Below are 20,138 nucleotides of genomic sequence, written 5' to 3'. Positions count from 1 at the left end.
TTCAATTCTTTATGTGCAACCTTTTCTTAATCTGTCACGTCTTCTGCAAGCGTTGCTACTCCTTCTTTCACAAGATCCCAAAGATCTTGATAGCAGAACACAACCTTTATCTGCTTGCACCAATTGTCATAATTATTGTTCTTAAGAATCAGAAGATTTGCTGGAAAATGCCCGTTTGGATGATTCGTTGTCATGGTGATTTTCTTCCTACGAATCGATTAAACCGGAGCTCTTGATACCAGATGTTGGAAATCCACCAAAATTTATGGAGATTTTCAATCAATCTTGATGAACAAGATTGTTATCACTTACACAATAATAATGAAAAATAAGAACAATGAAGAAAGAAAGAAAGTAAAGAACGATGAAGGAGAAGAAGAATTAAATTATGCAGAGTTTCTCTCTGCCCATAAACTGTGGAAAACTTCTTATTCACTTTGCAACTGCAAAATACTGTGAATACAATGTTATAAATATTCTATTCAATTCATTACAAGAATAAGGGTTACTCCCGCTATTTATAAATTTAGGTTAACTTGAACCTCAAAACAAAACCCAAAACTATAAAAGCACAAAATAACTAACACTACTAAAATAGACATAAGTCGAAATCCTGTGTGAAGCAACATGCTTCGACACTTCGACACACCAACAACTCAACATACTAGGTGATTCGACACTTCCTTGCTTTTGTCGAGCAACCTCCTTCGACACTTCCTTGCTTCTTTCGTTTTTATTTATTGTTATTTTTAATTTTTAACTTTTATGATTTATTTAATTTTAGAAAAATGTTCTCAATTAAAAAATATGTTAAAGACCAAGTATCATCTTTCTTTATTAGTTTAATTAAAATCACTGAATTTAAATTTTAACTTTTATTTTTTGATTCTGTCTTAATTTCTACTTAATAGCCTTAACCTAACATTTTTTTAATATAAGTAGGAAGTGCTTATCAATCCACTAACCTCTCTAACACTATACTCTCTCGTACAGTCACCAACACAATTCCACACTATAACACCCAATTCTAACTATCACACCACTTTTTACACTAAAAAATTTTCACCACCCACCCACGTATAGGAGACATACAAGAAAGGGAAAAGATATTTTGACACTAATTTTTAACACTACACAGTATGCATACAATCTACAAATTTAACTTTTTTAATAATTTATTTAACTTTGGTTTCCGTATAAAACATTTACTCTCTTGGTTTATACGATGTAGGATACGGGTGTTAGAAAAGTAGTGTAAAAATAAGAACCACAATTTCTCTTCATCTCTCTCGGTTCATAATTTCTCTTCCATGACCACAAACAAAATTCTTATACCCTCTCAACATAGAACCACAATCATATCAAATCAAACAATAGTTTTCACATATTGAAATAAAATTATAAGATGGAAGAAGGGGATACCGATGATTTGGGTGGTGATGGTGCACGAAGGAGGATCCGCGTTGCCGGCGATGGCGCGACCGAAAAGGGAGGCGTGTTGTCTTCCGATGGCGGTGCGACGGTGATAAGGAGACAGACGCGGTGTGGCTGGGGCGTTGCGGTTACACGTGGTGGTGGAGTCTCGTCGGCGCCTGATTTCGTGTGTCAGAGTATTCATGTTTAAATCCCCTCCAGTTTTGCTTCTGCTCTCCTTCTTGTTCAAAGTTTCATTTTTTTTCTCTCCTTCTTGTTCAAAGTTTCATTTTTTCTATGTCTTACTATTTGTTGTTATTTTTGATGTTTATGAGATTTGAAGATTTCAGATTGTTCAGGGTAAAATGAAGATGACTATGGTGTTTTTTTCCAAGTCCTTTCTCTAATTTGTAGCAGAAAATAAATTATGCATGTGGCAATGGTATTTCGATTAAAAAATATTGGCGGAATCCAAGCTAAAAAAAATAGTTCAAAACTTTTAAGTATTTTGTATTACTTAGGAATAATTCACCTATTAATATGGGTTTAGTTAGACTTAAATTCTATTAGAGTCATTATAGCTATTAGCCGAGATAATGTGTATCATGTCCTATTTTTTAGGAGAGTCCATTTTTGTAAGCCTATTAAAATGGAATTTCGAATTCATTAATAAATTGATCAGTTTGGTGCTAACCTTCACATTTGGTATCAAAGCGATCCCGAAGAGAAAACATGAGCGAAAAAGAAGCAACACTCACAAAAATTCCTCACTTTGATGGTTATTATGATCATCGGAGTGAACTGATGGAGAATCTTTTGCGAGCAAAAGGTTTATGGAATCTGGTGGCTGATGGCTATACCAAGATAGAAGAAGGAGCTGTTGCAACTGATGTCCAACGGAAAACCCTAGAGAATCTCAAGATGAAGGATCATCAGGTGAAACATTACCTATTCTAGGCGATTGATCGAACCGTGTTCGAACAGATCTTGGATCGCCGGACATCCAAAATTGTTTGGGATTCAATGAAAAATAAGTTTAGAGGGAATGAGAGGGTGAAGCGATCTCTTCTCAATACTCTGAGAAGAGAATTTGAGGTTCTTGCCATGAAGTCGGACGAGAAAATTATCGATTACTTTGCAAGAGTAATGATAGTTTCTAACAAAATGAGGAGAAATGCAGAAGCCATGCCAGACTCAAAGATCATTGAGAAGATCCTTCGAATGTTGACAAACAAATTCATATATGTGGTGGTTTCAATTGAGGAATCCAAGGTCACTGGAAGCATGTATATTAATGAGTTTCAAAGTTCCTTGGCTGTTCATAAGCAAAAGTTTAGGAAAACCAATGTTGAAGAGGATGCTCAAGCTCTCAATGTCAGAGGCAGAGGTTTTTACAGAGGTCGAGGTAGGCGTCGGGGGCACTTTTTCAACAAGGCATTGATTGAGTGCTATAAATGTCACATTTTAGGGCATTTTCAACATGAGTGCCAAAATTGGAACAAAGAAGCCCACTCTACAGAAATGGAGGAGGAAGATGCAGTTCTGCTAATGGCACTTGTGGAACTTCAAGGAATAAAGAGAAGTGATGTCTGGTTTGTAGACTCTGGATGCTCAAACCACATGTGTGGTGATCGAGGCATGTTCTCAAGTTTTGATACCTCTTTCACTCATACTGTCAAGCTTAGGAATAATAAAAAATTAGTTATAAATGGGAAAGGAGTGATGAAAATTATGCTCCAAGGAATAAGCTATGTTATGAGTGATGTGTATTATGTTTCTGAGTTGAGAAGCAATTTGCTAAGTGTTAGGCAACTTCAGGAAAATGGATTAGATGTTCTATTTAAGAGAGGAGTGAATAAAATATGTAGCATATTTCACCCTATGAAAGGTAAAATAGATGAGGCTGTCATGAGTGAAAATCGAATGTATGTTTTATTTGCTGAATCTTATCATAAAAAAGGGGAAGAAATATGCTTTCAGGTTGATGCTTCAGACAAAGCCGAATTATGGCATCATCGACATGGGCATCTCAGTTATAAGGGTCTTCACACCTTAACCAACAATGAAATGGTCACTAGTTTACCTGAAACTGGGCCAGCAAAGGTCACATGCCAGACATGCATGAAAGCGAAGCAACATCGAGTACCGTTTCAAAAACAAAGCACGTGGAGAGCAACTGAAAGGCTGCAACTCATCCATTCTGATCTATGTGGTCTGATCACCCATCCGTCAAACAACCAAAAGAGGTGCTTAATAAGTTTTATCGATGATTTCTCTAGGAAAACTTGGATATACTTTCTACTAGAGAAATCATAAACTTTCTATTACTTTAAATTGTTCAAAACACGTGTGGAGAAGGAATCAGACATGTATATCAAGTGCTTACGAACAGATAGAGGAGGAGAATACAATTCTGGAGAATTCAAAGAGTATTGCAAAGAACATTGGATCAAAAGGAAGCTAACCACCTCCTACACCCCTCAACAAAATGGAGTTGCCGAGCGCAAGAATCGAACTATTATGAATATGGTTAGGGTTGTTCTAACCGAGAAAAGAGTTCCAAAAACATTCTCGCCAGAAGCTGTACAATGGGCAAACCATGTTCTTAATAGATCTCCTACGTTGGCTATGCAAGACATGACACCGGAATAAGCGTGGAGTGGTGGAAAGCCCTCAGTAGATCACTTCATAATCTTTGAGTGTGTAGGATATGTTCATGTTCCAGATACGAAAAGAACAAACTCGATGATAAGAGTGTGAAATGTATTTTGCTAGGCTTCGTCTGTGAATCAAAGGCATCCAGAATGTTTGATCCAATTGAGAAGAAGATTCACATCAGCAGAGATGTGATATTTGAAGAAGATAAGGCATGGAATTAGGATGTTGATTGCACTGCTGAATAGTCCATAAAGTTTGAATGGGAAGATGTATATGACGGTGTTGCAAAAGAGGGAGGGTAATTAGAAAATGATAATGGAAATCTAGATCGAAATCCCGGGGAAAATCCTCCTGAGCCACATGTTGATGTTCCTCCTAAAGTTGAAGAGGTCACACCAAAGGAGGGTTGATTGGGAAAATAGCAAGTGTACTATTTTGCCTTTTATAGTAATAATGGGGAAATTCTCCGAATGTCGATCTCAAGGACTACACGTCAATATCGAGTTTAAATTATCATTCAATTAAACAAAAAGTATAAATTTGGTTTTTAGGTGTACAAATATAAGAATAAAGGTAAAGGCAAACAAGAATAAAAATAAGGGTTTATAGAGAAAAAAGAACAATGCCAGGGAAGGTGTGTGATTTATCCTTGTAACAACTTTGAGTCGCTATTGCATCAACAAATATCAATTACTACCAGTTCTCAAGGGTATTTTCTCCCAAGTCCTCGGTGAAAAAACCTTTAATCAATCTACCCTAATTTATATGTCCATAGCCAATTAAGGTGAAGTTAAGTTGTATAATATCAAGAATACTCTGGTTCATACAGGGTATCCCTAGTCCTAGGTGATATCTACTATAGAGTAACCTTATGAAAACCTTATCAATGGCAGTCCAGTCTAATTGATAACCACAAACAATCTCGATTGGTCCGAAAGAGAAAGTAATAAACACATCAAAAGGTTACCGTAAAAACAATATTATAAATGCAAATGTAAACTGAAATTCGTTACAATTCTAAATCAGGGACACCCCCTAGCATTAGGGGGTTTAGCTACTCATATTGTTTAAAACAAATGCAAGATAAAAATTACACATTACAAGTAATTGGATGACTTTGATCATCAATCGCTCCCGCTCATGAAAACCTTCAGCTCTCCGAATGCATTGCTTTCTGTAATACTTGATTGCTTCACAATATTGTATTTTGTCGTATTCTAAGATGATTTTTCCTTAGGCAGAAGATCCTCTTTTATAGTGAAAATTCCAAGCAGCAGTTGGACAAGTCCAAAAATATCTCTGAAAAAGCCCGACGAACAAAAGCTCGAGAAAAGGGAATTTTTGGGCTTGGGCTGACACGGCCCGTGTCAACCTACTGTTATGGCTGACACGCCCCTAGCATGGGTGACACGGTTGGGTATGGTTCCTGACACGGCCCGTGTCAGCTGACCCGGGTGGCCGTGTCAGGCCACTGTTTTCTACAACACGTCCCCCTTTGCCTGACACGGCCCGTGTCAGGTGACACAGGTGGCCGTGTCAGGCCTCCTGTACCAGAGTTTTCTGCTCCCTTGCTTGCCGGAATCTTGCACTATCTAATTCTGAGTTCCCTGGTTCTTCTACCTGGACCTGTCGGACAAAAACACAACTATCCCACGCATAAAATCACGAAAATAGAATTAAAATATAACAATGATTGAAAATGCTGAAATATAATACCGAAAGTAAAATTGACTCGAAAAGCATCAAAAATGCTTGCACAGTGTTTCAAAAGGCTCTGTTTCTTGTCGGATTAGTAACGAAAACTTAATGCAAATGGTGACTGATCATAACCTCAAACTTAGCTCAGTGCTTATCCGCAAGTAATGTTTCAGACAACACTATCACTCCCCCGAATTCTTTATGTTTCCCACCATTGCTGAGATCATTCGCCAACGTCTTCCCTTTTCCTTCCATAAGTTCTGCTTTTTCTTTGTAAGTTTTCATTCGTACTTCCACTTTAAAGCACCGTTTCACCTGTCAGCTTATATCACATTCTCACCAACTCTCTCGGGGTTTAGTGTTTTCACTCATAATTCAGAGTATGCAATATCAACTCGCAAGTTTGAATAGTCTCTCTTTTCATATCACATACACACAACACACACACTTTTGAGGTCTTTCGGGTTGTAACTTGGCTTGGGTTAGGGTATGGATTATTCAAACAAAAACGGGTAACAAGTGGGTTTTTGGTTCAGATTCGATGTTACATACTGTGTTTGTTTCTTTTGTTTGCTCGGTTTTCTTTTTTCTATTTTTTTCCACCGAATGCCCCTTTTCATGCTTCTTTTTGAATCTTCGAGTTATAAATTTTTTCTCTTTCTTTTTTTCTTTCTCTCGATGATTTCCTATTTCATTCATTTTTTCTTTTTATTCTCACACTTTCTTGGGCTTTGGAAGCTTTTGGGGTTTTTGCCCCAAACTTAACTTTTCAACACAATTTAAATGCATTAACATGACTCTGAACAGGGTAAGGAAGTGTTTTGGCCAAGGGGTACATTTATGGGGTTTTAAAAAAACAAATGGATACATGCTCAAATGGGGTTAACAAGGGATATAATCATTTAGGATGGCTAGAAAGGCTCGGGGTTAATTTCAAACAATGTGTCTCAGTGTGTGTATCATGCAGTGACAGTCCCAAAGAATCTACGCAAATTTAGAGTGATAAAGACAAACCTGAATGTCGCTCATGATGATCAATGTATTTGGATTTTTATGACTCACCCTATTTGGTTCAACTTTGACAGGATCCATAGTACTCTTTTAGCCTGGTGTGATTTCTTCCTTACTTCGGAATGTACAGGATACTCATGTCGATTAAGTTGTATATGTTGCGTCCGATCTTACTTTCAGCAGTGTCAACTTCCTAGGGAGATCCTTCACAATAAGCAATGGTAAATTGCGTGATCCTTTCATCCACTCCCAATCGTGATCATTACTATTTCCAACCTATCAACACAGACTTGAAACACTCGCAGCATAATGTACCTTCAAACAGAAAAACCAAATCTAGAATGCACAAAAGTAAATAACAAAATAATGAGATAATATAACAAAATACTGAAAATAGAATAACGGTAAAAGACATAAAATCTCCCCCACACTTGAACTCAACATTATCCTCAATGTTTGCGAACAAGAGCGAAGGAGGATACTCACAGTACCCTACTGAGGAGGTGGTTGTGGGAAATGCAACATCAACTGTCGCATCATGCTGCTCATCTCATCCAACATCGCCCCCTGACAGGCTTGATCAATACCTTTCCGTTGTTGTTCCGTCCTCAAGTCACCTATATTCTCGACAAATCCATCCTCTCACCAGAGGGTCACCCTATGGTGTAACATTGACGAAACCGCTCCTATGCCATGAATCCACTCACGGTCGAGTGGTAAGTTGTAATTCCGTTAGATGTTATCACCATGAACATAGTTGTCCTTGAAGATGAGCCAACTGATTATTCCATTTGAATTACTCCTAGAATGTGCCTGGTCTTGCCCTCATAATTGGACAGAACCATGTTGTGGGGTCGAAAATCCTTGTCGGTCTTCCCGATATTCTTAAATAAAGAGCGTTGCATCAGGTTGATCGTGCCGACATCGACAAACACTTTGTTAACGGTCGTGCCATCTACATTGGCCCTAATGAACAATGGTTTCAAATGATACATCATCCTCGGGTTAGGTCTCTCAAAGATAGCTTGTTGTTCTTCGACCACCCCGTTGTTCATGACGTAGTAGCAAATAGGCTTCTGATTAGGCGCCTCATCCTGTATATCATCCCCCTCAGTGTCATACACTTCTAAGACTCTATCATATTTTGCAAGTAAAATTGAAACTATACCTCAATTAATCTGCAAGTCGTCTTCAAACTTGTCGTCAAAATTATCATTGACCATCTCGTCATCAAACCCTGGTGTGTACTCCATCTATTTGTCTTTCGGTTGAGGCGTGTACTGAGGTGTTTCCTCCTCTCCCTGAAAAGTGTAATTTGGTGCCTTATCGTCTGAATGAGGCGAGTACTCGGGTGTTTTTGCTCCAGTCTTATATACATCTTTAGCGCATTGCACCATCTTCATAGACAGGCTTTTGTTGTTTGCTTTTGTATCCTTCTCGACTGGTTCTTTTGGGTAAGGCTTCAAATAAGCCTTTGACACAGCTGAGGGGTGATTTTCCCAAGGGGCTTGGTTTCTATTAGCAAAGGCCTTATTTTCGGCCTTCTTCTTCCTCTAATGATGTCTCCATTGGGTGCGTGTCATTGGGTTGTTACCCTTGTAAGTTGGGGGAATGTGAGACCTTCCCTTCTAGATTTTGTGGTTGCTTTGATCTTGCACCCCCACTTTGGGGTTGACCTCTTTCCACTTTGGCTGATTCGCCCCCTTTTGATTTAGGGGTTTCACCCATTTGTTCTCAGGCACATTTGTTGGTGGGCAAAATATCCTCTAGCGAGGTTATCTAAACCGCCTCCTGTATTCTTCGTTTCTGTGAGGGCCATCACGGTTGTTCATGGAAAACCTGGTCGCTTGGCTTCCTCCTCTACCCCTCATGGGGTCGTACCTCCCGGTACCTTCCAGCTTCTTTTCCGTTTCTTCTTCAAACACAACACCGCACCTTTGGCACAACATCATTTTTAAGTCGTTGAGCTTGCAACGCTCCAAAAATTCGATCAACCCCTCTTTAACATGGGGTAAACCGTTTGCATCTCAGAATCGACAATAGCCGAGATATGCTCACCCTTGTCAACTTCCATATTGAAGCCCTCAGTGGCTTCGACCATCATAATCTCCAAGGGCTCGGGACAGTGAGCATCTTTTATTTGTATAGGGTCGGAGTCCACCTTCATTGATGACTTTGGCTTTTCGCCAAACAGGAGCTTGCCGCCAGTCAAAGCTTTCTGAACCAAATCCCTGAAAAGAATACATTGAGATGTTTTATGACCTAAAAAATTATGGTACTTCAAAAAATCTCTCTTTTTCCTCTATTCTAAAGGAGGTGTTTTTAAACCTTGAGGCACTACGATATGTCCATCTATAACTAACAAATCAAACATTTCATCGCATTTTGTTATGTCGAATGTGTAAGTTTTAGCGGAAAAAATTCCGTTCTTGTTGGGCTCGAAGGGATTCTTCCTATTCGACGACTTTCAGCAATTTACAAACATAGGCAGACCATGGCTTCAACTCGGCCATGTTTACCTCACTCTTGTCAAAATATTCGTTGCCCCTATCAGACAAATAATCGTCTGCCTCAATGTAAGCGATTTTCTCCTTTTTTTGGTACTTGTTTGTCCTGGCTTTTTCAGCTTCCAAGCGTTCGACTTGGAGAATCCTATCTGCCAATTACGCCATATCCCTAAGGTATTAAGTGTCTAATTTCTTCCTAATTGAGTAGTCTAGGCCCCCAACATCCATTTTGACCAGTTCGTGTTCATGGACTTGTGTAAATTATCTTGCTTTAAGAAGTCTAAATCTATTGAGATAATCATCAATGGACTCGTAGATTTTTCGCCTAACACTAGCCAACTCTTTCAGGCTTATTTTTTATTGGCCCATGTAAAACTGTTCATGGAATAACCTCTCTAACTGACTCCATGTTTGGACAGAGTGTGGAGGTGATGTAGTGAACTAGGTGAAGGCGTTTTTTCTAAGAGAACTTGGGAAATACTTTATCTTTAAATTCTCGTTGTTTGCTATGTCGCTAACTTCAGTTTGATGTCTGGCGACATGTTCTGTCGTCGACTCACTCGTTTCGCCAACGAACTTAGTGAACTTGGGTACTTTCCAACCCTTGGGTAATTCTGTTTGTCGAACATATTCTGACAAAGAGGATATAAAGTTAGGTCGGTGGAGGCCCACATTGAGACCACTCTGGGTCAAAATCTATTCGACCACACTTTCTTATTCACAGATCACTTTTGGCTCTCTTGCTAGATTGAACATTGGCGTTCTAATCTTGCAGGTCAATTCTTTCTCCACCACATCGGAAGTTCAACATCACTAAACAAGCTCTACCTCCTCAATTATTGAACAATTCTTATTCTACAATGAAACATTGTTAAATGACTAAAACGTCGTATAACTTAAGAAAAAAGTACAATTTAATGATATTGTTACATCGACGGTGAAATGTCCACTTAAATCTTTTTGTGGTTGGAATGAAACCCATAACTTAATTGAATAAAGTTGATTTAATAATCTTTTTTGTCATATATTTTAATTTTGGGATTTATTTTGGTCTCTTAATTTAAAAAATATTTATATTAATTTTTTAATTTTTTAGTTATTTTAAAAAAAATATTTGAAGAGTTAAGAGACTCGTATAAACTTAAAAAAAAATTAAAGGCCAAAATTAACTCGAATTAATATATCAGATAAAAAGAATATTAAGCCAATAAAATTTCTATGAATATTCTTTGAAAGAAATTAAATTGAAATCTTATGGTACATACCTTTTGTGATAATAAATATAAAATCTAATAAATATATATTCAAAGTAAATTTGACACTAGATTATGGTGCTCATCCCTTTTTTACCCTTTGAGGACATGCAAATTGCAATGAAAGGTATTTAATTTTGTTGTTAAAATATCTAGAAGCACTCCATGTCACTATTGTGCTTTCTCTCTCTTGTCCTATAAAAACAACACAACACTCTCAACCTTAGTGTACAACCACCATTCACTCATTCAATCTCTGCCATTTCATTCCTTCCTGCAGATAAGATCAACCCTTTATTGGTCTGCTTTTTCAGATCCTCTCTCTCCAACCGGTTTGTCAAGCCCATTTCATTTTCATCTAATATATATATATATATATATATATATATATATATATATATATATATATATATATATATATATATATATATATATATGATCATGTTTTTTTTGCCATGTTTCATGCATCTTTGATTTGTTTTTATAGTCTTATTCTTCGTTTTTGAATGCATTCAAGAGCACTGATGTACAGGGAGAAAAGATTATCTTACTTTTGTTGATTTAGATATGCATATTTGATTCTGTGGTGATATTATCAAAATTACCTGAGTTTGTTGAAGCTTCCATTTATAGCTTTTGTATTTGATTAATTATTTTTTTGAAATATGAGGTTCTTTGGATGTCATAAAATATATATTTTTTCGTATAAATGGGCCATGGAAGATATTGTTTGAAAGTATCTCTTTTTGTCCTGTTCTACGTTTCTGAGGTTGAGGAATCTTCGTATCAAATTTTTTAGAGGTCGTGAGTAAGAAGCTGAAGCTTGCTTTAATTGAATCGTGAATTTTTTAAGAGGTCCTAGTAAACGGTAAGTTAATCATAGAATATGTGTATGCAGACTTTTTTCCATAGCTTAATCATAAAAAAGTGTCGGGCTCTGTGCTGTAGACCGCTTTGCACGCCCTCAAAGACGGCCCTGATTCACTTGTGAATTTGTATCAGCTTATTTTTAGGTTTCTTTATCGAAGAGTTTGAATAAATTTAGTGAAAAGTGAAAACCATTGTCTAAGGGATTTGGTATAATTTTCTTATCAAGAGAACAAAGTTGATTAGCTATATAATTTGTGAACTCTAGTGTTTGTATTTGAAATTAATTTTTTATTATATAATCTATTCATATTTGTGCATATAGATAACATATATATACATAATTTATATGCATGCCGGTTGTTTGAAAATTTGATATTCAAAATTTGAGTTTTTGTAGTTCTGCATCGAGATGGCGTCGGTGCATGCTAATGTGACATCAGTTGTTTGCAAGAACGGAAACCATGCCGCTCAATCGAAGTTCCTGAATTCTACATTCTTGCCTCGGTTTGACGTTGTTGGACGCTCTTCAAATGCTTGGAAGAAGGAACCAGTTCCATCTTCCATGGCTTTGGTGCCTAGAGCCACATTGACATTCGATCCTCCAGCTACTAATGCAGACAAAAAGAAACAAACCAAGCACACGGTTGATCCTGCTTCTCCTGATTTTCTTCCTCTTCCTTCCTTTGAACAGTGCTTTCCTAAGAGCACAAAAGAATCCAGGTTTACCTTGACGTCTTTAATATATATACTTTTCGATGTCAGTTTCGTTCGATCACAAATTGTTCGCTTTTCCATGCCTTTTTGTAGAAAACTAGCTATGCGGCTGCGGTAGTTAATATATCATCATGTTTACAGGGAAGTTGTTCATGAAGAAACTGGTCATGTGCTCAAAGTTCCATTTCGACGAGTTCACTTATCTGGTGATGAATCTCACTTTGATAACTATGATACCAGTGGTCCTCAAGATATAAGTCCAACGATAGGTATGAAAATCAAGTTTTCTGTTTTTTTTGCTGTGGCATTTTCTTTATTTCTTAGTTTATGATTCTTATTTTGGTTTATAATGTATACTAACACAAAGTATTGAGAAAATTGCATTAGTCTAATTGGTTTCTTTTAATTGATTTGATTATTAGGACTACCGAAATTGCGCAAAGAGTGGATTGACAGGAGAGAAAAAACAGGTCCTCCAAGATTCACTCAGATGTACTATGCTAAGCAGGGAATCATTACAGAGGAGATGCTTTATTGCGCCACTCGTGAGAAGCTTGACCCGGAGTTTGTGAGGTCAGAAGTTGCTCGTGGACGGGCTATCATTCCTTCCAACAAGAAGCACTTGGAGTTAGAGCCAACGATAGTCGGAAGAAACTTTTTGGTGAAAGTAAATGCCAACATTGGAAATTCTGCAGTCGTAAGCTCTATAGAAGAGGAAGTTTACAAGGTTCAGTGGGCGACCATGTGGGGAGCTGATACAGTCATGGATCTCTCAACCGGTCGCCATATCCATGAAACTCGAGAGTGGGTCTTACGCAACTCTGCCGTACCAGTTGGGACTGTACCTATTTATCAAGCACTTGAGAAAGTTAACGGAATTGCCGAAGATCTTAGCTGGGAGGTGTTTAGAGAAACCTTGATTGAACAAGCTGAACAAGGTGTTGATTACTTCACCATTCATGCAGGAGTGCTTCTTAGGTATATTCCTTTAACTGCAAAGCGCATGACGGGAATAGTTTCCAGAGGAGGATCGATTCATGCAAAGTGGTGCTTAGCTTATCACAAAGAGAATTTCGCTTATGAGCACTGGGATGACATACTTGACATATGCAATCAGTATGATGTGGCTTTGTCCATTGGTGATGGATTAAGACCTGGATCCATTTATGATGCAAATGACACAGCTCAATTTGCCGAGCTTTTGACACAAGGTGAACTCACTCGTAGAGCATGGGAAAAGGATGTACAGGTGATATATATAATCAAACTTTCTTCATAGCTTGGTATTGTTAGATTTTGTCGATATAACTGGGACTTTCTAGGGACTGTTCTTTTCGTGTTTTTTCAGTATTCGTCACTATTTGTTTACTTTGAGCTCTTTTACAGGTGATGAATGAAGGACCTGGACATGTTCCAATGCACAAGATTCCTGAAAACATGCAAAAACAATTAGAATGGTGTAATGAAGCACCTTTCTACACTCTTGGCCCTTTAACAACCGATATTGCCCCTGGTTACGATCACATCACCTCTGCTATTGGTGCTGCAAATATCGGTGCACTTGGTACGGCTCTTCTCTGTTACGTGACACCAAAAGAACATCTCGGGTTGCCAAACCGAGATGATGTGAAGGCTGGAGTTATAGCTTACAAGATAGCTGCTCATGCTGCCGATTTAGCCAAACAACATCCACATGCTCAAGAATGGGACGATGCATTAAGCAAGGCGAGATTTGAATTCCGATGGATGGACCAGTTTGCTTTATCTTTGGATCCAATGACAGCCATGTCCTTCCACGATGAAACGTTGCCTGCAGATGGTGCGAAGGTGGCTCATTTCTGCTCGATGTGTGGCCCTAAATTCTGCTCTATGAAGATAACCGAGGATGTGAGAAAGTATGCTGAGAAACATGGATATGGGGATGTCGAGGAAGCTTTGAAAGAAGGGATGAATGCTATGAGTGCCGAATTTATAGCTGCGAAGAAAACTATCAGCGGAGAACAACATGGTGAAGCTGGTGGAGAGATTTACTTGCCCGAATCTTACATCAGTTCTAAGGAAGGGTAAGGAAGCTCAGTGTATTATATAATTATTTTTTATAAGCTGTTCATTTTCACTCAATATAGATTAAAAGACAAGTTGTAAATCAACATTGTTAATAGAACTTTTTTTTTTGCAGGGCTATATAAATGGAGAAAACCATATGAGAGAACTTGGAGATAGCTACTACACAACTTACCTGAAAGGATAGTGAAGTCTTTTTCATTTTCCAGTTATAGAATAATAGTTTGTGAACAACATTTAAGAACTTCATCTTTTATTCTACTTCTGTTGTGTTATCCAATTCTCAGCAATAAACTGCATTATTACTATTATCAAATCATCATGTTTGGTACCTTGTTTATCTTTTCGGCTGTTATTAACACCCGAGATGCACCAGGGGTGCCTGTATCTGCATGAGCTCTAGCTATTAAGCTAGCACGCTAGCAGTTCAGGCTGAGATAGTCCCTTCGAACCTGATCAGGGTGAAGCCTGCGTAGGGAGCGTGCATTATTTTTTTCTTTTTTGTTATATTTCTGCAGGAAATATGCGTTATATACTAGTTGCAGTGGCGGATACAGTACAACATGTTGTTCATGCCAGTTATTTACAGTGGGAATGTAGCCGAACTGGAAGAACATACTACATGATCTATATTCTTAGTTTCCTTTTGTTGATATATAGAATGAAGATCTCATGATAAATCTTAAAATATACCAATCCTCTCATAACCATGAAAGATGAAGTTTTCACGGATGAAACTTTCTGAGTGTAAGTAAAGCATGTCAAACAAAATATATCCAATGGTTGAGGTGTAGTTGGAGGGGCTGAGAGTCCTGCAGTTTTATACTTCTGCATCTTTTCAGTTAAATCTGAGCTTTTGCAGCTTATGAGAATATTTGGGCTATTGTAAGTCATTGTTTGCCTCCATCCAATGGAGGGTGAGTAGCTTATTTTAAATGTTTAATATCAGATGAATGGAGTATGTTAGATGAATAAAGTAAACATTAAAGTGTTCTCTACATAGTCAATAGGCAGCAGAAATAGGAAATTAGAGAACAAGTTTCTCTGCTTGTTTGTGTTTCCTTTTCACCCATTACATATTCATCATTACCCACCATCCTTAACCCACCTATTTGTAAGATGATGGAAATCGTGTCCTTCTTATTGATCTGAATAGAATATATATACATCAATGTGTAACATTTGATCAACTATCTAATCATGATACAATATAATTATAGGAAACTAATTATGACTAATTATAACAAAATATTCTATTCTATCACACCCCCACAGTCGAAGCGGGAGGTTCACAGACGCTTAGACTGGTCCGAAAATCATCAAAGAGAATGCGAGGAAGTCCTTTGGTGAAGATGTCTGCGATCTGATGTCTTGAGGGAACATGAAGGACGCGAGCTTGACCACGAGCTACCTTTTCCCGAACAAAATGAATGTCCATCTCAATATGCTTAGTGCGCTGATGCTGCACAGGATTACCAGATAGATAGATGGCACTAACATTGTCACAATACACCAAAGTGGCATGAGGAATAGGAAAGTGGAGTTCCAGGAGAAGATTGTGAATCCAACACGATTCGGAGACAACATTGGCAACCCCCCTATATTCGGCTTCAGCACTGGAACGGGAGAGAGTTTGTTGTCTTTTGGAAGACCAAAAAATAAGATTGTCACCTAGAAAAACACAGTAACCGGATGTAGAACGTCTGGTGTCAGGACATGCACCCCAATCAGCGTCAGTGTAGGAAATAAACTTTGTAATGGGAGATGGGGATAAGTGTAGTACAAAATGTAAGGTGCCCTGAACATAGCGCAAAATGCGCTTAAGAGCAAACATATGTTCCATGCGAGGGGCATGCATGTGAAGACAAACTTGTTGAACAACATATGATATATCAGATCGAGTGAAGGTAAGATACTGTAGGGCCCCTGCAAGACTCCGATACAAGAAGGGATCCTCATAAAAAGTGTCGGAGGAGATGTTGAGTTTCTGCTTGGTGTCAACAGGAGTGACTGATGGTTTACAGGACGACATGCCAGCACGTTCAATGATCTCTGAAGCATAAGTGCTTTGACTGAGAAATATGCCATCAGGATGATGAGATACTGCAATACCCAGAAAGTAACTCAGAGGGCCTAAATCCTTCATTGCAAAATCAAATGCTAAGAGTGACATAATTGATTGGCGGAGGACCTGAGTGGAGGTGATGAGGATAATGTCGTCTACATACAGCAGAATGTAGGCCATGTCTAAACCTTGTCGATATATGAAGAGGGAGTGGTCTGATGTGCTATGGCGAAAGCCAATGGTGGCGACATAGTCAGCAAAACATTGGTACCATGCCTTAGGTGCTTGCTTGAGACCATACAATGACTTCTTCAACCGACATACATAATTTGGATGACGGAGGTCGCGGAAACCCAATGACTGATGCATGTAAACAGTCTCATGAAGATCACCATATAAAAAGGCATTCTGGATATCTAGTTGATGAATGGGCCAGGATTTGGAGAGAGCAATGGTAAGCACTGTTCGAATGATAGCGGGTTTCACCACGGGGCTAAAAGTCTCGTCACAATCCACACCTGCAACCTGTGACATGCCATCACCTACAAGATGAACCTTATAACGCTCAAAGGAGCCATCAAAATTTTTCTTATGCCTAAAAATCCACATACATCGAATAAGATTAGCATCACAAGGACGAGGAACTAAAATCTCTCAAGAAACAAACACACATACTTGTTTTCTAATTGAGGGTCTAATCACTTAATATAAGTTTGTTCTGGACGATATAGATGTGAGAACTCTTACAATTTTGTCCTTTAGAAAAGACGTCTCGTTGGATTAAGATGTATGAATGTTATATATAAACTTTTTTTAATCTTGATTTTCAAGCAATATAGGATTATTCTAGTCAGTCCGTAGCAATTGCCCTCTACTCGAGGCTAAGAGGCAGTGCGAACTTCGAGTTACAACAGGCGGGGTCAATATTCTGGTCGACCTCAAGTTTGTGTCACTGTAATTACAAGATATTATCCGTTTTGGATGTGAGAATCCTCACGACTTTGTGTGAGACTATTTTATCCTGCTGAAACAAAGTTCTTAAACAATTTTCAACCATAAAAAATGATTAATACAAAAATTAACTATCGAAATTGTAAGTATATGTGAAAATAAAAATAGCCTATATTTTTTTTGAATTGACAAATATATTTCTTTGAAAATTTTAAAATATCAACCATAATAGTTTTTCTTATTCTATTTATTTTATGTTTTAAGGGACAAAATTACCATAAATTTGTTCATTAGATGATCTAAATTTCTTAAACAAACTAGTCACTAAAAATTTCGTGTTACAAATTTTTCCAATCACCTATATCTCATTGTATAGCAAAATAATATTTATCAACTTTACTAACTAAATTAGAACCTTCCTCATTCTATATTTCCAACCATTCCAACAACTATTGTTGGGTCTTACCTACTACAATTCCTTTCATCTTTTACCACATAACATGACAAAAAGATTCTAATGCTTTTACTTCCACTTTTGCATATAACACTGTCACTTGCAAAAAAAAAAGAAACACAATGAATGTCACAACATATTCCTATAGAAAACAAACATGTCATGGAAAAAGAACATCATCAAGAAGACAGCAGCTAGAAACTTGCATGTAAAAAAATGCTGCATAGTAAGGATTCCTTGGATGTCTGAATTTTCCCCTATTGAGTTTCTGAAAGGTGTTGTTGAAAGAGTAACAAAAGCTGTATGTTTTTCATCTATGAGAAGATCTTCGAACCGCGTTTCGGCTTCCATGGGAAGATCAAAGACCATAGGTGTCTCTGTTGATTATTTTAGGACCGCAGCTGTTGAGGATTGCATTGAGTTCTTCCACATTCAATCTTCCTTTTCTAGATCAAATTCTTTAACCATTACACCTCAAGATGAGTTTACGCGTTTTTCTGAAAGAAAGTTTGATTCATAGAATCTGAACCATTCATGTGCGCTTCCTACAATATATGATATATAGTGTGTATTATCCTCTTGCATGTGATATCAGGTTTACTGAATAACAATGGTGTGACACAGAAGGTTATTGTGTTCAATGTGTAATATATGTGTGCTATGTAAGAGAGTTATACAAACATAATCTATGAAATCCTACCACAAATATTATCTCACTCCACTTTCCAACTAGATCTCTCTCTGATTTCATTGACTTGAGCGTGTTAGATTGCTAATTTTATAGATCATCCCTTAATTTTTCAAGACATTGGATCTTATCTATTTGATCAATGAAAACAATTTTCCAATTTTAAAATCAATAGATTATACCTGTTGGTAAGTAGTAACTGATCCAAAATGAATAGATTTTATTCTGTAAAATGTAAATACAACATGACACAAGATCAAGCATAATTAATTAATAACATAAAATATATATATATTCATAAGGTCAAGATATAGAAAGCTAAGTGGAAAATACTTATACAACAACATTGCATACGTTTGAAACATGTAAGAAAAATTTGAAACAAATGAGTTGTTTCAGTTCTTGGCAAACAAGCCTCCAAAGCCACCACCCTTTTTCTTTTGTGGCACAGCCACAGTGTTCTTGCGACCACTGCTAGTGGTTCCTGCACTCTTCTCCTCGACCTTCTTGAGAATAGGATCAGTCTCTAGCAACTGGTCTTCCTTCTGCATTCCTCCAAGAATCCAATCAAGAAAACCTTTCTCTTCTTTGCTACTACTACCACCACCTGTTCCCTTTGCTGCAGTTGTTGCAAACAATCTAGTGGTTGATGGAGTGAATGACATGATTGTTGAAGCCATTTTGAAATCTTTGAGAATTTGGAACTGAACTGTGGAATCTATGTTACTTTGAAGAAAATGGGGTGTGGACAGAATTTGGTGAGTTTGATGATAATATTAATACGTGTCTCTTGTGGCTGGATCTTACAAGTGAATGTGAACCGTTGGATTGTGTTTTGAATGGTGACATGGGACTTTATGGCATGAGTCCTCCACAAGTGCATTATCTTGATTGTTTCTTATTTTATTTGGTATCTATAATTTTTCACATAGATGGAAAATGGAAAATCATGGCAAGTTGGAGGTTCGTATCCTTAACTCATGAGGTTGTGAGTTCGACATGTGGCTAAAGTAAAACCAAGTCTTTTCTACACTCCCCTTTTGTGTTTTTTTTTTAAATCAAAATATATATTGGATCATACAAAGAAAGGATTAAGACCCAATATATAAATAAAAAATGAAATTTCTTATCCCATTTTATGGCATGAAAAAATACCTTATAAAAAATCGAAAATACTTCTTAGATTTTGAATATACATCTTTGAACGCACAATGCACCACCTTATGACGCACCAAATGAGTATCATTTCAAATTAAAACAAACAATTATTTCGGAGATGCATTTTCGGGTATTTTCAACAAATATATTGATATTTGAGCAGTCCAATGGATATTCCAGAGATGCATCTATGTAGGTTTTGGACGGAATTTTAATTTTTTTTTGTCACCTTTGCATGTTAGATATTTTCGGAGATGCATCTCTAGAATAAATTGATAAAACACTCATCTGCATGATCACATACTCATACTTGTTTTCACTCCAAACTCTTTTCAAAAATCCTTCCATTCTCAATCCACATTTTTACTCCAAATTTTCATTATTGTGTTTTATCACATCAAAGGGAGTAAAAGAAGCTGAAATTACAGGTAAAGATCATTTATTTCAAGCCTCATTGCTCACATTAATCTTGTTTTTTAGCTGAAAAATGTTCGTTTAATCTAGAGATACATATCTGGATTCTGTATGAACTCTTCCAAAGATGCATGTCCGTAGACTTTATGTTCTCATTTTCTAGCTTTGTTTGCAAAATTAGCAGTTTTTTTAGTTTTTTATTGTAATTATTTTCATTAGA

At 37.3% G+C, this 20,138-nt stretch overlaps 3 protein-coding genes across 4 annotated transcripts; 2 read left to right on the top strand and 1 right to left on the bottom strand.

Moving 5' to 3' along the window:
• Window positions 1–10,704: 10,704 nt before the first annotated feature.
• Window positions 10,705–14,504, top strand: LOC127084609 (phosphomethylpyrimidine synthase, chloroplastic). Of its 2 annotated transcripts, none has more exons than XM_051025095.1 (6): window positions 10,705–10,872; window positions 11,808–12,130; window positions 12,266–12,393; window positions 12,547–13,373; window positions 13,511–14,187; window positions 14,304–14,504. In XM_051025095.1, exons 2-6 carry the CDS (start codon window positions 11,820–11,822, stop codon window positions 14,311–14,313), a joined length of 1,953 nt encoding a protein of 650 aa, XP_050881052.1. In that variant the 5' UTR covers window positions 10,705–10,872; window positions 11,808–11,819; the 3' UTR covers window positions 14,314–14,504. The 2 variants fall into 2 exon arrangements, with proteins under 2 accessions (XP_050881052.1, XP_050881053.1); XM_051025096.1 differs by lacking the exon at window positions 10,705–10,872 and adding an exon at window positions 11,091–11,408.
• A 3,311-nt stretch (window positions 14,505–17,815) lies between these two features.
• LOC127080627 (josephin-like protein) lies at window positions 17,816–18,178 on the top strand. The gene has a single exon (XM_051020940.1). It carries the CDS (start codon window positions 17,816–17,818, stop codon window positions 18,176–18,178), a length of 363 nt encoding a protein of 120 aa, XP_050876897.1.
• Window positions 18,179–18,546: 368 nt separating this feature from the next.
• On the bottom strand, window positions 18,547–19,153 carry LOC127084607 (uncharacterized). The gene has a single exon (XM_051025093.1). It carries the CDS (start codon window positions 19,024–19,026, stop codon window positions 18,742–18,744), a length of 285 nt encoding a protein of 94 aa, XP_050881050.1. The 5' UTR covers window positions 19,027–19,153; the 3' UTR covers window positions 18,547–18,741.
• Between the last annotated feature and the right edge of the window lie 985 nt (window positions 19,154–20,138).

The sequence above is a fragment of the Lathyrus oleraceus genome, chromosome 5, assembly GCF_024323335.1.
Source record: "Lathyrus oleraceus cultivar Zhongwan6 chromosome 5, CAAS_Psat_ZW6_1.0, whole genome shotgun sequence".
NCBI lineage: Eukaryota > Viridiplantae > Streptophyta > Magnoliopsida > Fabales > Fabaceae > Lathyrus > Lathyrus oleraceus.
The sequence above is the reverse complement of the archived record's forward strand: the minus strand, read 5'-3'. Positions and strand labels throughout refer to the sequence as shown.

What these genes read in the sequence shown, in the direction of transcription:
- LOC127084607 (XM_051025093.1), bottom strand. Translation starts at nt 19,026, where the DNA reads ATGGCTTCAACAATCATGTCATTCACTCCATCAACCACTAGATTGTTT.
- LOC127080627 (XM_051020940.1), top strand. Translation starts at nt 17,816, where the DNA reads ATGTCATGGAAAAAGAACATCATCAAGAAGACAGCAGCTAGAAACTTG.
- LOC127084609 (XM_051025095.1), top strand. Translation starts at nt 11,820, where the DNA reads ATGGCGTCGGTGCATGCTAATGTGACATCAGTTGTTTGCAAGAACGGA. An exon ending in AAGAGCACAAAAGAATCCAG is followed by an intron (nt 12,131 to 12,265) that starts GTTTACCTTGAC and finishes TCATGTTTACAG; the next exon opens with GGAAGTTGTTCATGAAGAAA. An exon ending in AGATATAAGTCCAACGATAG is followed by an intron (nt 12,394 to 12,546) that starts GTATGAAAATCA and finishes TTTGATTATTAG; the next exon opens with GACTACCGAAATTGCGCAAA.